At 39.2% G+C, this 21936-nt stretch overlaps 1 protein-coding gene across 1 annotated transcript in view; it reads left to right on the forward strand.

Moving 5' to 3' along the window:
- HSD17B3 (hydroxysteroid 17-beta dehydrogenase 3) overlaps positions 1-9284 on the forward strand; it is a 23464-nt gene extending 14180 nt beyond the window's left edge. Inside the window, 7 exon segments of the mRNA XM_071424803.1 lie at positions 1929-2040; positions 2512-2574; positions 3332-3359; positions 5410-5444; positions 6479-6560; positions 8289-8348; positions 8652-9284. Coding sequence (XP_071280904.1) covers positions 1929-2040; positions 2512-2574; positions 3332-3359; positions 5410-5444; positions 6479-6560; positions 8289-8348; positions 8652-8822 — 551 coding nt within the window. The 3' untranslated portion in view covers positions 8823-9284.
- Positions 9285-21936: the final 12652 nt, after the last annotated feature.

Genomic DNA, 21936 nt, shown 5'->3' on the forward strand with positions numbered 1-21936 from the left:
TTGCAGAGAAAGTCCAAATGGCTTGTTTGATCCTCGTTTTTATGTTGCTCTAGTTTTGGCTGCCCTTCTGATTGCCCACGAGAAGGATGGCCACAACATCACTATACTTTTTAAGACCATCTCGTTTTGTTTATAGAGCTCTTCAAACAGAAGGTCACTGTAGGTGTCTGCTCCAGCTGTTGCTCTGTTCTTTCCCACTCACTGCATTTACACTCACAATATCCTTTTATTTATAGTTTCACCATTCTCCCAGCCTGGGACCATGACGGGGTCATTTGCCACTAGAGTTGCTTTTATAGGTTGAAGGTTCAAAGGATGTTTTGTCCCTTTCATACACAGAACTGCAGCTTAGAAAGAGGGCAAGAAAAAGGGCAGTCCTTCCTCCTTTCTTCTGTCATGGAGACAGATGTCCTCTAAAACTGCACACAAGATGCAGCACACATTTCAGGTCTGCTGTCAGTGTGCTTGCTGTTTCCTCAGACTTCATTACTTGAGTAGTGTAAGGTGGTCAAAACTTGCAGTTTGCAAAGAGCTTTGAGGGGCAAAGAGGAACAACTGGAAGGGAGCAAGTTTATCTCATCCTCTGCTCAAACAGGTGTTCTGATTTGTTGCAAATTGATCTGCTGGACCCAAAGCCAGCTTTCTGCATTCTTGCTCTCCCACAGGCGCTGGCCCAAGGCCTCTTCTTAGCGAATGAGCACAAATGGATGAGACAAAATTTCTGGGTAATAATTCAGCAAGTCTGATTCCTATTCAAGGCAATGCTCTCTGTCTTCTGTATGATAAAATCAGAATACATGCCAGCAAGAGACATTTTGCCAAAAACCATGCACAATTTTTGCCATGAGTGTGCACCTGAATTCCTGCCACTTGCAGAGAGCCTGCAATCTGATACTCTATTGACATTTCCAAGCTTTGCCTGTCACTTTTTCAGCAAACTTCATCTGGATTTCAGGTTGCCCGTAAAACTTGAAAGCAGGTTTAGTAGCAAAAATTTACAATGTGAACATCTAGTTAGAGGAGACCTTATTGAGCCCTTTTAAAGGAGAGCCTTGCCTTTAAAAATGAGTAAATAAAGAGTTTCTACTTCTTTTCCTCATGAAACTACATTGAAAATATGAACAGCAATAAATCAACTGCTGAAAAAAATGGCAATGTAGAGCTGGGCTCCCCTCCTGCATAGAAATGACATCGGAAAAATCACACACATTTCCCTTTCCCTTCTAATTGACCTTGTAAAATTTAAGCTATAGCCTCCCTAAAATGCCTTTCAGTGCTGCAAAATCCCAAGAAAGGTTCAGACTATGAGAGCGCAAATGTTAAAATTGTCAAGGAATTAAAAAAAAATAATACAGAAAATGCTGCATCCCGTCCATCCTTGTTTACCCCTCCTCTTGTGTAAAAAGATAAGTTCCACTTGTTAAAATGCTTATCTTATCCATCAAAATTATTTCAAACTGTTCTGCAAAGCTGTGCTTGTGTAGGGGATCTGGCATCCACATTCATTTGTTTAACATATGCTGACAGTGTTCATCTATAAATATTATGATAACAAGGGGAAGAAGTCCTGTGCGTCTTATTTCTGAATTTGTTTTGTTTTACCTTACTGAAGGACTAAAGATCTTCTTAGAAGACCTAATGTTGTTTAGGTCATGTAAGAAAAGCTCCGTTGATTGAATCCTTCCTATATTTGCCAGGCCATTTTCCTGAAAACAGCTGGGTAGAGTGAGAGTGTTATGCTTGTGTTGTATTATTTCTTAGAGTAAGAATGTTGAAACAATTGCTTGATGTATGATGGACATTACTTAGCAAGACATCTGCTTGTTTCTCTCATTACTTATTACAGCTCCCCTCTCTTTCTCCGTAGATGAGAACTGAGGTTTTCTTGGCTGGTTGGTCTTTGGTTTTGGGTTTTTCTTTAGTTAAAGAGCTGGCCACAGATCAAAAGGTGAAGGTTATACAAGCTGATTTCACTAAAAATTCAGTGTACAAGAACATTGAAAAAGATCTGAAGGACTTGGATACTGCTGTTCTGGATCAGTCATTAAGGTCTGTTAATTGACAAGTATTTTATGGCTGTGGTGTATTTAACAGACCATTGTATAAATGATGTGTTGCAACAACTTGTTAGCCAATGATTAAAATCAAATATACATAATGAGTCTGTGGCTCATTATCTGGTATGACTCATGAAGCAACAGTGAAAAGATGGGGTTTTGGAAGGTATTTTTATATTTTAAAGAAAGTCAACCTTTTAATAGTGAAAGAAATGAAATAACAGCAACAATACACAAACAGCTTTAGCAACAGTCTGTTTTTCTGTTTCCCAGAGACAGCATTCCTCAGTATCACTGACCTCAGTGAAAACAGGACTTAACACTAAACAGTGTTTCTCCTCACATGTAGTTGACAATCTTCTGGGTCTTGAAGAGAAGCACTTTGTTTAATTAGATGAACTATGCACTTTGTCTCGATTTGATTCTTAACATTGTATTTTCCCTGACTAATTAGCAATGTTGGAATGCTTCATAATCCTCTTCCATGCCATTTCCTTAATGGGCCAAACATAGAAGAATTAGAATTATTCTGTAGATTTCATCTTCAAATGTAACAATGAGGAATGGTAATTCATTGAACAAGGCACAGATTTTGCCCCTGCTACAAGCAAGTATTAACTGTTCAGTTGGGTTGGAAATGAGCTGGGCCTGAAGAAGCATATTTTGATTTGGGTTTAATGCTTGGAAGAGCTTGAAAGAGAAGAAGAATGGTAGTTTTCAGCTAAACTGCAGGAAGCATCCAGTGATAGAGGGGAGAGTGCAGCTGACCTGGTTGGAACAGGGATTAGCAAACCTCCTGACTCCCTGCTGGCTTGTAGTGTAATGGGGTCCAGTCCATTCACAGCCACAGCTGAAAATATTGGGTTCTTGTTAGCGTTATTAAAACTTAGTTTCTTTGAGACACATTGCTTAAGTATGTGGAAATAGACAAACAAACAAACAAAATTAAAAAAAAAAAGAAAAGAAAGAAAAAAAAAGAAAGAAAAAAGAAACCTCATTTAAATGCTGTTTACTTTGTGGGGGAATTAATTTACGGCGGTTGAATTGAGTGACAGGATTAAGGATGTGATCAAGTACTCCATTGCCTTATTGTTATTTGCCTCTATATCACTTGCAATGAAAAGGCCAGAATTTCTAAGTGTGTATCTTCCTAGCACCTCTCTCAGGATTCATTCAGTTTTTGTGTCATCTTCTCTTTCAAATCTGAGAATTTCAGGCAGGCTGCTTCCGTCAAACTCTTGCTTAAGGAGTTTACTGTTTTGTTTCTTCCTGCTGGACCTTGTCAACTGCAATATTATTTCTGTTCCAGGTAGATATATGACTCCGTCCTATCTGTTCTGGGGCTGTAATGTATTTCATTAAAAAGTACATTAGTAACTTTTCTATGTATTATAATTTAATTCAGTGATTTTCAGCAGGACAGTCAGTGTTAATTTAAGGAACTCACCTGTTTCTATTACCTGTGAAATATTTTGATCAGAACTGACTGGAAAATTCTTAACACAATTTCTCAGTTGAAACACATCCTTGCACTACAGATGAAACAGCTAAAACATTTCACAAATCATTTTTGTTTTGGTATGCAGGGAGATTTCCATCAGAATTAAAATTTTCAGACAGGTAAATCTGTAGTTTGAATTTTAGCACTGTACATTTTTTTGGTCACAATTATCTTTTGCCAACATGTTTTTGTATCAATGCAGGACAGAAACTCCAGAAACTGTCTCCTGATTCTGTATTGTTACCCCTTAGTGCTAATTTTGGTTGGCTCCTTCCCCTCCAAGAACATTTAGTATTTCATGCTTTTCAACTCTGATTAAGATTTGTATTGCTCTGCTGTATGCAAGCAGCATGTTAACATGAACACGAGCAGAAGATCTCAACCTTGACTTCCATGCCTTTCACGTCTTTCTAAAAATGACATGAAAATTAACAGCAGATGTTTGTCCCTCTCTGGCTTTCAAAATTTACATCCCAAATTTGTACTGCTGCCTAATGACTTAAGATAATAAATCATGTAATACCAGTAAGTGGGAGCAAATTCTATAAGTAGCTTTGTGACATTTCTGCTCCCAGGATATAGGATATATTCTATTTCTGTGTCAAAAGAACAGAAATATCTGCAATATCTGAATGCTATATATATGTGCCATTCTGTGCCCTCTTGATCTGGATACAGGAGGTTTTTCTTTTTGTCATTTCCCACGTTACCTATATCTCAGAATCAACCTCTTTTGTTTTTGCAGTGCCTGGGCATTGCTTACCCCACTGCTGCAACCACATCCTTTTCAGTGTTCCATGAATATTCACTTTCCTCCAAATTACAGAGAAGAAAGTATTCTCCTAACCAACATTCCTCATGGTTAGGTCCAAATAATCTTTAAATCTTTTTGGATTTCCTTTCTCCTCCCTGTCTGGATTCCTGCTAGATCCCGTTTACCATTTCTCCCAGTGTAATGCCTGAGGTCCACGTATCCTGGCTCCCACGGATGTCAGTGGGATTTTCAGCACTGCAAAGGAAGGACATTTTCCCATGTTTATTTGGAAATTCCTCTTCATCCAAGCTGATGTGACTGACTGTGTTTTCAGACTTTGTCAACCCCACACTGCTCCTACTATCCTCTTGAGCATGATGACCCTACTGAAAAAAATATCAGGAAATAACAAATATTCAATTAAACTGTGCCATTAACTTGCAACCTTTACAAGTTAGGTCACACTGCTGTCCTGACACAATTCATAATGTAAGTATGACTTCTTCCTGGTACTTAGGTTTCCTATCAATAGTACCCTTCAAAAGCACAAAGAAAAGCTGATTTCTTATATGAAAAATGCATCTAATTTCACTTTAAAAATCAGATTCATGATTAAGTCTATTGCTAAAATAAGAATGAAAAAATAATAAAATAATTAGCACTAAAAAAGATCCTAAAACTCTTTCTGGTTGCAGGAAGAAAATTATATATTTTCCTGATTTTCTGCAATTTCTGATCCAGCTAGAGGCAGAACTGAGAATGCAAAAAGAACATGGAGTTGACTTTCTCCTTGCAGTTATGATTCCATGTTGAAGAATTATGAAATTCAGAAACTGTTGAAAAGCTTTGGACAAACATAAGACTCTCACTGCTTAGAAGGCTAACTTTTGGAATTTTTTGACAACTCGGATGATTTTCAGGCCACAAGCATTTCTAAAATATTTTCCAAAATGTTGAATGTGCCATATTTTAGCTATTTGAGCTGTATATATATAGCTCGATCAAGTGAAAAAACTTGTTATTAAAATAAAATCAGTTCAAAAATGCTGTCAGGAAGATGGGGAATGGAAAGAATTCTTAAAATACTTGTCATATAGTTGACAAGAATTGTTTTGAAACAGATGCAAGCAAAGTATTTTTTCTATAACTTTGAACTGTGTTAAGCTTCTACCTTCAATGCCTTTGGTGGTAGTTAGGTTTTTCATTAACTTCTGAACTTCACAGTCAATCAATCAGTAAGATATCTTCTACTTCTGTTATTGCTGTATGATTATATGTATAGGAACTCCCACAAATTGTCAGTCAATTGTAGAACAGAGCAGAAAACAAAATATGTATCTGTCCCCAGTTAAAAATGTGTGGCAGAAATAGAATAGGATGTGATGGGCCTAATAAAGCAAGAAACAGCATTTGAATATATTATCTATTCTTCTAAGAATGGTAGTTTGGGTTGGAATAATGCTTTTCAAGCTCTGGAAATACCCATATTACTAATCAGAGACATTAATTCAGCTCTGCGATTTAGGATCTCTGTCCTCTTTTTGTACTATGTGTATTTTAGACGTGGGGTCCTTAAACTAGAAGTTTGGCTTTTTGGGTGGATTTTCTAGAAAATATTGTTAAATACTGCACTTTAGAGGCCAGTACTTTAGAGGCTTTTAGTTTTGGCAAAAAAAAAAAAAAAATTCTTGTTTAATTTTTGTTTTGTTTTGTTTTGTTTTTCCTTGTTGTTGCTGAATGCATTGGGTTTTAGTGATGCGTACAGGGAGTTGTGAATGGGGAAGCTAAACCAACAGATCCATGCAGCAGGAAAAAGAATGTGCTGGCTAAAGAGCAAAGGGGATCTGCCAATTACTTAGGAGAATAAAATCTTTCCTCTGATGACAGACTTTTCTCTCTGTTAGATGTACAATTGCATGTACAACGTTCCCATGGTTCTGATTGTGGCAGGCATTCAATTTTCACTCATGACATTACTCCTGTCTGGTTTAAACCAAACTAAACTGTAAAAAGGGGGTCTTTTGAAGGCACATTTGACAGTATAATAGGAGACCTATGCCTTCTGGGGAAAAAAATGTTTTCTGCTCATGCAGAAATATACTACTATACTTTTACTATAATCCTGTAAACTGTAAACAGAATGTAACTGTTTAAATTAAATTTCAGTCAGAAAGTTCTAATTTTGAATCTGTCCTCTGGTTCGAGTACTTTCCCTTGTCCATTATATACAATGTACTCAGCTACTAAGGTAAATCTTTCACATTGCTTTATGAAGAAATCCCCATTAAGTGTTTATCAAAGCATTATATCAGTATAAAAAATGATCAGAATATAAATAGAATTGCTCCATTGAAATAATGAAGTAATGTAAATTAGCAATACCTGACAACCAAAAATGAGTGAAACACTGTAAATGAAGTCAGCTCAGGGTATGTCTGATCCTTGGAATGATTTTGCCTTTGATTAAATAGTATTAAACCAGTGCTCACAATTTGTCTTCATTCTGGAAAGTGATGAATTTTACTACGCTCATTTATCTAAATTTTAAATTGTAGATACACAATTGTTGTTTATTTTAAATTGTAGATAAACAAAAGTGCTAGGTTTTTCTTATGGAACCAAGAATAAAATTTCTGGTAGGTGACTGGTGAGTTGCCTAACTTCATAGATTTCACCTAAATTTTTGCTCTGAATTTGAATTCATGAACTCACAGAAGTGAGGAATGAATGATTTTGAGTAAAACTCCAAAAGTAACTTGATCAACTCAGGTTTCCTTCAAATGAAAAATTCTAATGATATTTTCTTAAATGTAGCTAAAGTTTAGATTGGCCAAAATAAAAAAGAGCTATTCTTGGTAAGAAAATATAGTTTTCTAGTTCCTTTTTCTCCTTTTATATAAAACCCTCATTGCTCAAAATTTGAACTTCATTCAAACCAGATAATTTTAGATCCTTAAAAATGTTTACTTAACATGATTTCCAAATGATATGGTACATTAGTAATGTTATGTTGTCGACTTGTCTTTTTTCATTCTCAAGTATCTTTTAACTTTGGGGTTTCTTTTGTTTTGGCTTGGTGTTTGTTTTCATTAGCTCTTTTGTAACATTTTTTTTTAGTCCTCTGGAGGGAAATTATTTTACTTGTCAGCATTATATCATGCAATATCATGACAGTGTTGGTGTTACAATTTTAAGACTATCAAATGATGGGTTTGGAAAACAGTCTTTTTTTTTTTTTTTTTCTTTATTAGGACTTTTATATTTTTCATTACAGAGGAGCTATTCAACCTCATCAAGTGTCTGACTATTTCTCAAAGATCTAACTCCTAAAATCTCTCTTGAAAGAAACTCAAATTTGCACAAAGTTAGTATGTGCATACTCTTCATGCTGTGGAGAAAAACTTAAATAAATCTAAAAGATTGAAGCTAAAACTTTTCTTCAAATTCAGAAACACTTGACTTTGAAACATTTACCTGCAGGTTATGCTACTAGGTAAATACTGAAGGCACGAGTTTCATTTTGTTCCACTTTTCATTGCAAAAGAAACAACAAGTGCAAGTGTCTGACTGGCACAGTAGGGATCATCCAGAGCACAGAGCCACATGAAACAATAGCTAGAATAAGTGGGACTCTACTTTTTCATAAAAGTGTCTAAGCTTCCAGTGCAGTCTGCAGTAACACTTGTTGGATGTCCAGCTCAGGACAGTGCCAGGTTCCATCTTTTCTGGTGCAGAGAAAGAGTCAGCCTCGCCCAGGTGCACCAGCAGAAACTGTATCTTGAAAACTTCATTTTTGTGTTTTCCACCAATGCCCTGGGCCTTAGATTGTACAATGTTAGGCCTTTTGTGTTAAGGACATGTTTACACTTACTTCTGAGGATAGTGAAAGCACTGAGCTTCCTATACTAATTTTGGTTTTGTTTGGTTTGGTTATATTCTATCTAGGCTTTTATTGGTTTGGTTATATTCTATCTAGGCTTTTATTATTCTACAACCACTGCAAGCAGAGTATAAGGCAAAGGTAAATATCATACAGGTGTTGCTGCATCTTGCCATATTAGCCTTCATTTTAGCAAATTCTTCAAGAATATTTGAGATGTCTAAATCTGTGTTGTGTAGCTGTCCTCAGTGAACTGCTGGGTGACTCTGCAAGATTTCTGTCTCCCTCTATACACAGCTTTTTTCCTTATTTCACCATAGTACTGTCACTGATTCCATATAGTGCCCTAATCCATTGCAAACATCGGTCAAAATATGTCAGATGCTATGGGAATCTGCAGAGTGCCTTATGTAATTATATGGCATTACACTGTTGTCATAATTTTTTTTTTTATTTTAGATAGTGATTCCTTATGGTGTTTCTGCTCCAATGACAATGTACCGAAACCCTGGTGTTATTACAAAGACAGCAGAAGAGTTTCTTAGTGAATCACTGGAGTATGTCACCTTTGGAGATGAGATTTTTGGATGTTTCACCCATGAAATTTTGATTGAATTTTGTTGTGTGTAAATGTCTTCCAAAGACTCCAGCCAAGTCCGTCTGGGCTCAGCCTGCTCTTTTCACTTTTTCGTAGACCTCAGATATCAAATGAGAAAGTGGCAATGGGTTGCTACAGCTAATATGGCACCAGTAAAATATGAAGAGAGGAATACACAAGTAAAGCATAGTGGTTACAGCATAGTATGATTTTCTCTGCTTATGAGCCTTGAGTGAGCTCAGTTTCATGTCTGGTTAGTCTTTATCCTCTCTCCAGCTGCCTGTTTTCATGACCTTGCTAAGGAATTTTCCAAGACATCTACTCCTTCAGAAAAATTGGCCAGCAATATCAAACGTTTTTAGTGGGGGAGAGGAAAGACATAAAACCTGAATGTACTATCACAAAGACATCATTTTCTTGGATACCATGCTAACAAAATAGAGCAAATATTTATACACAACAGCTGTTAATGATGAGCATTAAATGAAAGTATAAGAAAGGCAGTAGATTTGCTGAAAGCAGAGGAATTAACATTTTCCTCTAAGAGAAATGTGGTTACTGAAGCCTGAAGTAAAAGCTTTTGTGGGCCTTATATAGGCTCTAAGAAATTTATATTACCATTTTAACATAATCTTAAAGGTCACCAATAATTATACTTATTTGATATTTATGAATAAAATGATAATTTGCTTTATTTCCATCTTTTTCACAGTGTATTTTCATGCTTTCAGTGAGTGTTTTGTGTCTTTGGTTTCTTTGGAAATTTGCAAGAAGATAAAAAGAAATCTCAGAATGTAAAGTACACGCTGGGCTTTGGGAAGCCCTCAATGACAAAAAAAAATTATTTCTTTCCAGAGCCTGTGAGTAGCTCTGCAATATCCAATATGGGATGTAAGAGGCAGCAACAGGGATGCACAGTAATTCTACACTGCTGAATTAATCCAGAGGACAAGTGTTTTGACTGGATGGCTGTCAAATCAAACTGGGTGCTATTAAAAGGTATTTCAGGGACAATGAAATCACCAGGCATAGTCATTGTGGGATCATAAAAGGAAAGTCCTGCCTAATTAATTTGATACCCATCTAGAATAGGGTTACTTGCCTAATAGATGAAAGGAATGTGGTGGGTAAGGCTTTTCTTGAATTTTGTAATATTTATTATGATTTTGTTAAGATTTTTGATGCTGTCTCTCAAAGTGTTCTTCTGGACAAGATGTTGTGATGATCAGGTTCACTGGGTGCTGGATGAAAAACCGGCTGAATGTCAGAACTTCAGGGGTTTTAATGTGTGGGGCTGCATCTGCCTGGTGAGCAATCACCAGTGGTGCTCCTCAGGAATTCACTGTAGGATCAGTTCTGGTCAACAACCTTATCAATGATCTGGATGCAGGACTTGAATGCACCATTAGCAAGTGTGCCAATGATACCAAACTGAGAGGTGCTGCTGACTCTCTCAAGGCACAAGAGCCTTGCAGAGGTATCTGAAATAGATTGGAGCACTAGGTAATTATCAGTGGCAAGAAATTAAACAAGAACAAATCCAGATTCTGCCCCTGGGATGCAGTAAAGCTGGGCACCAGTAGAAGCTGGGAGAGGAGTGTGTGTAGAGCAGCCCTGCCAAAGGGATCTGGGGGTGCTGGTGGGCAGCAGCTCAGGGTGAGCCAGCAGTGTGTGCCCGGGCAGCCAGGAGGGCAAACCCCATCCCGGGGTGCAGCAGACACAGCATCACCAGCTGGGATTGGGATCATCCCGCTGGATCCAGCCCTGGTGCGCCTCACCCCGAGTCCTGTGTGCAGTGCTGGGCCCCACACTCTGAGAAGGGTGGGAAGAAGGTCCTGGGATGGTGCAGAGGAGGACAACAGAGCTGGTGGCAGGGCTGGAAGGCACATCCTGTGAGGAGGGGCTGAGGGCTCTGGGTCTGTCTGGGCTGGAGAGAAGGAGGCTCAGGGGTGATTCATTGCTCTGTACAGCTCCCTGGGCAGGGGACCTGGAGAGGGAGGCACTGATCTCTTCTCTCTGCTCTGGACATTAGGAAGTACCTCCCTACTGAGAAAATGGTGAAACACTGTCACAGTCTTCCCAGAAAGGTGGTGGATGTCCTGTGCCTGTCAGTGCACCTGGACAGTGCCATTCACATTGGGCTTTAACTGCTCATCGGCCCTGAAGTGGTCAGGCAGCTAAACTACACAATCTCTTTAAGTCCTTTCCAACTACTTTATCCTGGGCTAGGTTTGTTTCTGCTATTTAATCAGATAGATCTCTGTTAATTAAAAATCAGTAATTTTCATGTGTCTTTTAATTTTGCATGTTTATTTCACTTCTGCATATCAAAAATTATTTGTAAAACACTTGTATGAAGATAGCAAGGACTCTATTAATAAATGAGATTTTTTGCCAAATGTGAGGGACAGTCTCTGTAATTTTTGCCATGTAGATGGAAGAGAAATCGCAAAATGTATCCTGCTGCCTCCAGAAATGCCTATCTGCTGCACTGAATTTAATGACATCTATAGACAACACACCACAGACATATATTATAGCACCATTTAGGTCCCAGCTTTCTGCAAGTCTCCTAAATTTGTTGTTATAAATCTCAAAAAAACCCAAAAACAACAAAGGACTGAGCTGAGATATCTGAACTGAAATAATGAAAATTGCAACACACAAAATGATATATATCTTTCCTGCAGTATAATCAGATTTAGCCCAGATCTGCAAACAGTTGTAAAAAAATCACTTTACTCACATGGGCTCCTATCAGTTGGTTCTGCCACTGAATTCAGTGAAAGTGCTGATACACTTATGTTCTTTCATGTCAGAATTGGAAATAAAACTATTACTTAAATATTATCACTCGATGTAGAAAACATCTGGATATGAGACATCTATGCTGGACATTTCAGCATTGCTGGTTTGAAAAGCAAGGAATAGAAACTGTTTGTTCATCACTCCATAAAGACTATGTTCTCAAGTGATTAAACTGTATTCTTCAAAGTGTTATATTTGTGCAGCTGTGCAGCAAATAAGTACAGAATACAAGATATGTTACATATTGCATGTACACCAAAAGCTGTTGAAGTTCCTGGGGGAAGTGTGCATTGACTAGGAGGCCCAAGTGCGGAATGTAGGGTTTGTGTTCGTAGAAGTGCCTATTTCTGTACATATGTATGTGCTCAGTCAACACATCCTCAGATACTGCATGGATGCAGTATGTGTGTCTTTCCCAGTTCATCCACTCTAAGCACATCCAGAGGCCTTGTCCCCAGGCCGCTCTCTGCAGGTTTGATTTGCATGTATTGGTACGTCCTGCAGGGTGAAGCAACTCACAAGGAGCAGGCACTGCTCCTGCTCTGGCTGAGTCAGTGGCAGTCACTCAGGGATTCAGTCACAGCAGCAGCAAACCTGAGCACTCCCATGCCTGCTGCTTGTCATGATCCCAACAATATAGCTACAAACTCCTTTATTTTCCTTCTGACTTTCACACCATTTACCTAACTCATGTTAGAGGATACACTTTCACTCTTCCTACAATGACAATGTTTTGTCACTGGAAACAAATGTTTATCCGACGTACAGGGACCCTAGTAACACAGAAGTACCATTGGTACAGGCATGGGTTAGTGAGCAAGAGACTTGGTTTCCAAGGTTCACAAGTCCTGCCATCTGTGACAGATGACAATTCCATGTTTCTTTTCTCACACCGGTTTATGGCTGTGCATTCTGTGTGAGTCTTGCAGGCTGTTGAGTAGAGAGCTGAGTAACCAGCTCAGTGTTGATTTGTTTCTCTTGATGAACATAAGGATATTGTTACTTGCTGCTCTTGCATGGTCAGACTGTGGAGCATCCTTGTTTGACCTTTCAGCTCAGGCAGATGGTGTGATTCATGGGGTGTCCTGAGCAGGGCCAGGAGTTGGACTGGATAATCCTCGTGAGTCCTGTCCAACTCAGCATACTCTAGGATTCTGTAATTTTGTTTTTCTATTTGCACAATATTAGGCCGGATCTTGCTGACTTCCAATCTTCTAATGATAAATTAGAAATACTCTCTTTAATGATAAATTAACATAAAAAAGAGGTTTCTCTTCCTTTGACATCTCAGAGAGGTTAGTGAGTGGATCAGCCACCAATGTGTAAGCTTGGAGGAGAAGCAATCATACCTTCCTCTTCATTTTGTACACCACGTGTTGTCTCTGAGTGCTGAACAAACAACACAAAAGTTAAAGTATCTGCTCTTGCTCTAAGTTACATTATCTGCCCTTGCACTCAGACATGGTTCATGGGGAAATGGAAACAGAAGGGAGAATGCCAATTCTTCCCAGTACTCCCTACCTAGGGAGAATGTGAAGGAGCAGACCAGCAAGTCAGGCCTTCTGCTTCTCCCACAGAACCCATAGCATGGAATTTCCTCTTTTGTGATAAAACATTGCTGATAACCACAAAACTGCACACTGGAGCAGTGGCTCATCATGGAAGGATTCAGTATTATCCCTTTTTATGGAGTGGAAAGAAGTGTGGAGAGCTGAAGCCCCTGCCCAATCCACCTGGAGGAAGGAGGATTCCCTCAAGACAAACACTGTTCACCTCTTCTTGGCTTCATTCTCCAAGGAGCCTTTGACTTCTAAGGAGACTCACAGCTCAGAAAGTCAAATGCCTTAAAATTAAGAAAAAAAATAATGGCTATCCACCTAGAGCCAAACTCTGCTGGGCTTATGTGCTTATATCCTGACCCCACCATACCTGGGAGTTTGGTGAAAAGTTGCCATCCATGTCTTAATGGGTGGTTATGCCTCCTTTTCCCTGGGTCCCTGGATCAGGGAATTACAGAATGGTTTACATTGGGAAAAAACTTCAAAGATCATCTACTACAAAACCTCTGCCACAGGCAGAGGCACCTTCAGGAAACCCAGCCTGTTTTTCTGAGTGGTGAAGGAATAGAAAAGAGATAGAAGAGCACTGGATCTGTGGAAAAAAGAAATTGGGTCAGAAATACTGGGTAGTGCACAAAGCAAAATATTTAAAGGCTCTCTCCTTCTTTCACACACTGGTTACATTCCCCAGATTTTCCCTGTGAGCATGCATGTGCATAGTCACATATGTGTGATGCCATAGTGTTGGTGGCCTGAGTTACCTTGGTCTTCAATAAGGGCCAAAAAAAAATTTAAAAAATTGGAGAAAGTCAGACTTCTTTGTCCTTGAGGCTCCTTTCAGGTATAAAAGTGCAAATGTTCATTCTGGGTTTTGAATGCATTGTGTGCAGGCCAATCCCCGAATGAACACTTGCACTTTTATGAATGCATTGTGTGCAGGCCAATCTAGAGTTGAGTGAGGGTTTTGCTGATTTGTTGGGTTTTTTGTTTGGTTGGTTTTTCGGTCTTCAGGGGCTGTAGAGGTTTTTTTTGCTTGCTTTGGTTTTTTGTTTGTTTGGTTGGTTTGGTTTTTTGTTTGTTTATTTGCTTACTTTTGTGTTTTGTTTTTGGGTGGTTTTTGTTTGTTTGTGGTTTTGTTGTTGTTTCAGTTTGGGGGTTTTGAGGGGTTGTTTTTGTTTTTTTGGTTTGGCTTGGTTTGGTTTTGTTGTTGTTTTGTTGGTTTTTTTGTTTTTTACTTTTGACTATTTTTCTGTTGGTTTCATTGTGTTTATTTCCCCCAAAATCCCTCTTTTTGGAGTAAAGATAAAACAATTAACAGCTGTGGGATGCAAACTTCAAATCTTTGATTCACACAGATTTTAGTTATTACATTAGTTACATGCTCAGGCAAAGCAGAAAATCACTCTAGGAAAAAAATCTCTCCAGTTAGCTCAAGACTACTAGATTAAGGAAGAGAGGAACTATGCAGTGCAGGATTGCTTTTAAAAATACGTTGCATTCAATCAGGGAATTACATCAGCAGTTGAGTCAAAGCCTTACTTTCATGAAGATTGGAGCTTCAAATCTGTCTAGACAAGTAATTTACAGCAAGGGGAAAAGTCTAAACCACTGAATCCTAATGTTGTAAACAGTCTGTTATCAAGACTGGTAATACAGACAGAGCTCTACTTTTTTCAAGGACCACCCACAAGAGAAAGAATTTGATATGGCAACTTGCCTGAAAAATTTATTTATGATATCCCAGTATGCGGTAGCTGCATGAAAGAGCTGTACGAGTGGGGAGTGCTTTGCTGAGGGAGCAGCTGATGGGATTGGCCTTGACAGTGACTGCAGCATGCACTTCAGAAATGTCAGTCCTCCTAAAACACAGAATAAAGACAGGGAGTCTTCAAACAGCCCCTTGACTATTCTGCTCTGTCCTTTGGTCTTTCCAGTATTACGGCATTTCAAGAATCCCAAATTAATCATAACATGTGTAAAGGGACAGTTGTCTTTCCTCCTGCCCCCTTTCCTTTTAAAGAGCCTTCTTGATTAAGAGCCTACTTGCAGACCTTCTGCATGGTCTTTAAGCCACAGTAGCACATATCCTGGTGCATATGGGTTTCTGGAGGTGAAGGGAGAGCTCAGCATTACAACCCAGAGTTTTCCAAAGTGAGACACACCATCAGTCACTGTCAGCAGCTGCAGCAGGAGCATGGCAGACATCTGGTATAAACTGCCCCTTGACAGCCCCTAGCATCTCCTGAGACAACTGTAGGACAATGAGAGCTTTCTAAATCCCATTTTCAGTCTTGGATATTGAAGCTGGATACCAGCATCCACACTTACACATTTTAGAACAGTCTGTGTGATCTACATTGAAATTGCTGTCCAGCTTACTGAGAGAATTGAGAGAGAGATAGCAAAATATACTTTTAACTTAAGTCCCCTACATTGATTTTAGTGTATTTTAACCTTTCAGAAATTATTAAAATCAAGAGTGACTGAAATGTTACATAAAGCATATTTTGAACTAAAGCTATCTAAACTTTTCCAATGTTTCAAATCTAGCTGAATCTGGGCATTTGTCATGAAAAACTGAGGCAGACACACTGAAAAGGAAGCCACCTGTAAAACTGTAAAACAGTTCTCTCCTCTCCACAATGTTTTGGGGTTTTGATTTTAGTGGGTTTGGTTGGGTTGGTTTTTTTTGTTGTTTTTTTTTTTGTTGTTTTTTTTTTTTTTTTTTTGCTTTGGTTTGGGGTTTTTTTCCAGTTTGGTTTGGCTTTGAGTGTTTTTTAGGGGGTTGACTGGTTGTGAGTTTTTGTTGTTGTTGTTGCTGCCAAAAAGAAGGATACATGAAAAAACAAAAGGCTGGTTAGTGTTCCTGGCAACTTGTTTGGTGAAGAAATACACAAAAAAGGAAGCTGGCCCAAGAGGGTTATTAGTACATTCTTCTCTCCCCTTCTCTTTCCTCCACTACTCTACAAACTTCTGAGTTGAATGGTTCAGGAGTGAGTGAGTGGGGAGCAAGGTCAAACACAGCTTTACACAATGAAATCACATCGTGATAGCTTTGCTAGCTCAAGGGAAGAGTACAAAATCTACTGGAGGATGATCTGTTGCATTTTGCATCACCTTGAATTGTCCAGGCAGCTAGGATTGTTACTCCCTAGGAACAAATTAAAAATATATAGGGTAGTCCCAAGGAACTTTTTTGGAAAATCTGTGGGGCAAAACAATTGTTGCTACTTTCAATACAACAAGAGAGTTTGTTGAAACTGTCACCTGGGAGGAGATGTCCTCCTGCCACCAGGCTTTGCTGTGTTGTGAGCACAGTGTGAGTCTGTGCTGGGGAAATACCTTCACTGAAGAGGTCAATGAAAATTAAATTGAGATCAAAGTTCTTTTCACCGTCTTCAAATAGACGTTCACCTAAAATTTGCTGTAGAAATAAATAGTGGGAAGAAACAATGACAAAAACGTATTTGAGCAGAAATATTTGGCAAAGGAAAGGAAGAAGTCAAAAGCAGCCATTTTGATGTAGATTAAAGCCTATTTTGGGTGCAGGAGAGAGGAGGAGGTGTCTGGCCCCAGTGCCTGACTTGGATCAATAGAAGGGGGGTGATCTAGCCTGAGGACTGATGCAGATACAGGGCTCAGGAGGGGGTCTGTGATTATTAAGACCTCTGGATCAAAGTGTCTCTCCATGAAGACAAGAACATTTGTCCCACATCAAAGATACTAAGGTGTGAAGCCACCTTTTTGGAAGACTTATTGCAGACATAGGGAGACTGGTTAGTATTACTGCTGTTTAATGGCTTAGAATATGATAATACTGTGAGTATTGGGAAACGTAATTCTTTCCCTATAGATTGGACAGCCTAAGTGGCTTCTGGAAGAAAATAGATGCAGACTATATTAGGATTATAGCTGCTTCCTGTCCAGGGTAGGTTAACTTCTAAGTGTGCATCAGACAGTACTGATCTGTCTGCGTGGAAAGTAAGCAGGAGAAAGGCTTCCAGTGACCTCAGTGGGCTTTGGATCAATCCCTATGGAGAAAGAATGAACCTGCAGGAAGCACGACTGTCTACCTTCAGTTCTAATAGGGTTTTTTTACACAGCACAAATTTCTTGCAGGGAAGTGACCCCACTGAGTTAATCAGACCAACTGACAATTCTTACTGAATATTGAAGTGCTACTATTGAAACTATGAGAGCAAAATACCAGATTTTAAATGCTTATGTAGGATGGCCGAGCTAGTGCCTGGGAATGAGGCGTAGCTTGGCCTCACTCGTGGAACAGGCACAGCAAGGATGTGCTCTGCAGGGAAGCGAGCAGGGTGAGGGAGATGTCTTTGTGCTGCTGACATAAGGAACTATCCTTCTTATGTCATACTGGAAAACGGAAGCACTACCTGGCACCTGAAACTGTCTCCTGGGAAGTAGCAAACCAAGAGCTGGCCTCACCCCTGAGACATGCTGTGAGAGTGTGTAACCAAAACACAGTCAGCAGTGCAACCCCAGCTTGTGCATGGAGAACGGCAATGGTGCGTTGCTAGGAGCACTCCAAATTGTACGAAAAGCAGAACAACTCAGGGCTGAGAGAAAAAATTAGACCTTTAGGGTTTATGTACACTGCTGTTTAAATAAAGCAGTAAAGTTAGAGGGAGCCATGCAGCTATCTGAGCAGGTACCTCTGGGGGGCACTATGACCACAAAATGAAACCCTGGAAAATTTGGCTGCTATTTTATTCCCCTGGTTTTTTTCTTCTAATGGCATTGCAGGCTTCGTACACTCATTCAGCTGCTCTCTCCAAGATATATACTGAGGGGTTTTTGTTTGCATGGGTTTTTTTAAAGCAGAAATGAAAGAAAAATGAAATGCTGATTTTGAGGGAGTTTTTCTTGAGACAGAGCGCAGTGAAACCCAGATGAAGGCATCAGTGATCTCTGTTCTGCCTCAGCCATACACAGACCACAGCATGTTTCAGCTCCACTCTTAGCTGGAAGGTCTGACAATCCAGCAGAAAGTCCTGCCTTCTGTACACCTCTCAACAGCATGCCATCCACATTAATAACTTCCGAAACACCTGACTGGGCATGCTCACACCAAAAGCCCACTGATGTCAACACAGCATTGAAGAAGGATCAACACTACAGGAGATCAGCCCATGGGGCACACCTGGTTCTGGTTTATGTCTGCTCTGCTTGCAGAGTTTGGTCTAAATCCCCTGTGTTGTTCCGTTCCTACCCACAGGCTAACATATGGCTGGGAGTCAGATCATCAGACTGCTTTATGGGCTCTTATCTTTCACTGTGCTGCACACAAGCAGAAATACTTCTGGATCTTGCTCTGGTAGAGCAAACAATTATATAAGTGACATTAGGTAAATAAAACATCTTTTTGCCTTTGAAGAACACAAAAGAATGTTATATATCTTCTTGCTGATCAAAGGTTTTATATTGCCCTTTTTGTTAAACACACAGATTGTTGTATTTGTCTAATGTTTACAGCATGTAAGGCTGCTTTAATCTGTCACTCAGATTTCATAGTTTGTCTGCCTTTGGTTTTATCTCAGCTTTGAACAATAAGGCTTAGTGAGAAAGTATAACTGGGTATTTATGCCCCCTTTTTATTCCAGCTTAGGTTTTCACCTGCATCTTCTTTCTAATCCATTCCACCCCCTACTTTCCAGCCTGTGCTGAGCAGCAGTGATGATTTAAGATTATAGTAAACAGGATGGAAATATTTCAGATATCATTGGAATGGTATTCTCCCTCACACACAGTGACAGAGGGACTTGAGTGTGCATGCAAGAGTGGGAGAAAAAAAAGAAGGCTGTAAAAGGAACTGAATTTAAGCATTGGCAGCCAGACAGTGGTGTTCTCTGGCAGACTGGCAGCTGCAAGTTGCCTGGAGACTTTTTGGGCATGGTCAGGAACCACAGAGGCGGTGGAGCCAGGCTTCATGACACCCTCAACAGCACAGCCAGACAGTCACACAGACTTCACAGCACCATTTTAAAGCATTCTTAAATCTAAATCACCTTGAATTGTAGAGTCCAAAGCTGATTTTCTAAAAATGCAAATGAAGTTCTGAGCCTATGTGAAAGTTATGAGACAAGTATAACTTGTAACTTCAGCTTTTTCAATTCATCTGAATGCTTATCTTTTTTAAACAAATAAATATTGATTCCCTGATATTTTAGAGTGGAGACCCCAACTCAGCTTAAACAAATAAAGCAGCTCATCTCAGTGGGCTCCTCCAGGGCTTGCTGTAGCTTGGCCTGTGTCTGATTCTTTCACTGATCTCTGGTACCTAGATAGGTCATGCAGTGAATTTGTTTCTTGACTTCTTTGTTTTCTTCCTTAGATGGGACCTGTGAAAACTAAAGCCTCTTTAAGATGAAAATTAATGAAACCAGTTTTGCTAGCAAGAGTTGAATACTTTGTGACTTTAATCAAGGGCCATTCTTTACCTTGTTTCTCTCTACTGTATTTTACAGAGGCAGAATATCTGGGTCACCTGGAAAGAAAACTTTTTGATGAATAAAGATGTGCATGCTAGGAAGTGGAGAAGAAAGAAACCTAGAGATGAGCTGTTTAGGAAAAGGGATGTGAGATTTACAGGAGAAGTGGCCCTGGTGGCAAAAGAAGCTTGGAGAAATGTCTGCAAGGTGTGGGTTCTGGACATAACCTCCAGTGAGGCAACCAAAGGAGGACAGCTGCAGACTGAAAGAGTAGGAATGTGTCACAGCTGAGGTACTAGAACAAAGACCTAGGAGAGCAAAAGATGTCCATGAAGATGGAAATCAGCTTGTGATGCAAATGTCTAATGCCCAAAGCCAAGTGGAAGGAGTTTCTGTAGAGGGGAAATTGAGAAAGCAGCAACAGGTAAGTAATTTCGTTTTGTCTTCTGTGCTCTAAAAGCAATGAAAATCTATAAACCTTCCCAATATGTCTGATTCTGCCTGTCCCATTGCTTCTCCACAAGTCTGCAGGCTTGTGGAGTCGTTCTAGCAGCTCACTCTTATTCCTAAGGGTCCTAAAACTCCTTGCTGCTACCTGGCTTGAAATGTGTGCCCATCAGGGGGCAAAACCAACACCAATCCCATTTTTTCTCCCTCCTTCTCTATAATTTTGGAGTGTGAAGTGAATATGACTTCAGTCACATAATGGGAATGAGCTGGGGGTTATGTGGCCCCTGCTGCGCTTCAATTTTAAATTTATTTATTTCAGTTTATCTTCTGGGGCTATTTTCCAGCAAGATAATGTAGTACAGCCCACAGCCCACAGTTTTAATTAAAGCCTGAGAATTTTTTGTAAGGAAGTCCTCCAGACTGCAATGACTAAATGCTTCTGAGGATTATATGTATATTATATGAGGTTATGTGTATATCACACTTAACCACTTGCACCCAGTGAGTTGCTCAGAATGGATAAGCAAAGCAAACTCTACCCTTTTCTTCAGTGCAGGAATAGTTTTGAAAACAAGAATGTTTAAGGATTAATTCCCTACCAAAAGAAAAACCAAACCAGCAGAAGCTCTTGGTGTCTGAGACAAATGCTTGCAGAACATTGTCTAACTATCCACACATGCTGATTTTATAGATCCAGGCTTTAAAAGCTTTCTTCTCCCAAAGCTCCACCCACATCATAAATCAATAAATAGATCAATAAATAAAGTAACAAAATATCTCTGCTGCTGATACACAGTAGATGCCAGTTTCTCTTCCTGTTCTGTTTGGCTTCCAATGGATTGGATTCCAATGAATGGCACAGAGTGGGTGGCCCATGCATTGATAATCACCTTAATTTTCAGAGTTGCCTCTATTACTAAACTGTGTCACTGATCCCGTCTGGATTACAGAAACCAATTTTACTGATGAAATCACAGAGAATTTCAGTAAAAGTTGAATAATATTCTTTCAATATTGAATAACTGTGTGGGTCTGGCTGTGCTTGCAACATAGGCATATGGCAAGCACATGAACAACATGCTGTACTCTGAACCTATTGTTTTAGTTTGTTTCTAGCAGTTTCAGCCCAGAAAAATCCATTGCTAGTAAATTACTTGTGATGGTTTGTTAGGAGAAAAAGATGTCACAGCAGAAGAATATCCTCTCTCCTTGATGCCTTCCCTCCCCCCTGCCTATTGAGAGAGTATTGATGTTGCACACAAACAACTTTTTAATTTTCTTTTTCCTAAGTGTAAGCAAGTCTGGCAAAAAGAAAGTAAACTTCATGATTTAATAAGAGTAAATCAAGATTTGTCAGGAAAGATAGTCCTTTGTTAGATTGAGTTTCATACTTGGATACATACAGGAAATCTTACAGACACATATGCCCTCCTTCAGGTTCTAATGTAACAAAAAATATTGCCTCTCCTCAAAAACACTGTCTACTTTTATCCTTGTACCTTATATCACAGCTACATCAACACAACATTCATATCCTTGTGAGCAACAATCACAGATACTTGGTTCTTATTTGAAAATTTCAGATGTTGCTTTTGGAGTTTTTGAGGACACATTCACAGCCATCTCATTTTTTTTTTTACATTCTGTAATGTAACAGATTTCACAGTAAAAATGAAAATCAATGTATTTTTAAAATTTTGTTTTAATTTTTAGATATAATACTTTTATATATTCTCTAATCTAGTTTCAAACTTCTGCTTAATGTCAGCAACAGGTTCTCTTTTCTTAACAGCTGTTTAACAACTCTATAGAGACAGCCTCTGGCTCCCCAGGTGCCATGTAATTCCAGCAGTGGGCATATTCTAAATCCCACTTAA

This window comes from Agelaius tricolor, unplaced genomic scaffold (genome assembly GCF_023055355.1).
Source record: "Agelaius tricolor isolate 1412-34295 unplaced genomic scaffold, bAgeTri1.0.p SCAF_4, whole genome shotgun sequence".
Classification (NCBI taxonomy): domain Eukaryota; kingdom Metazoa; phylum Chordata; class Aves; order Passeriformes; family Icteridae; genus Agelaius; species Agelaius tricolor.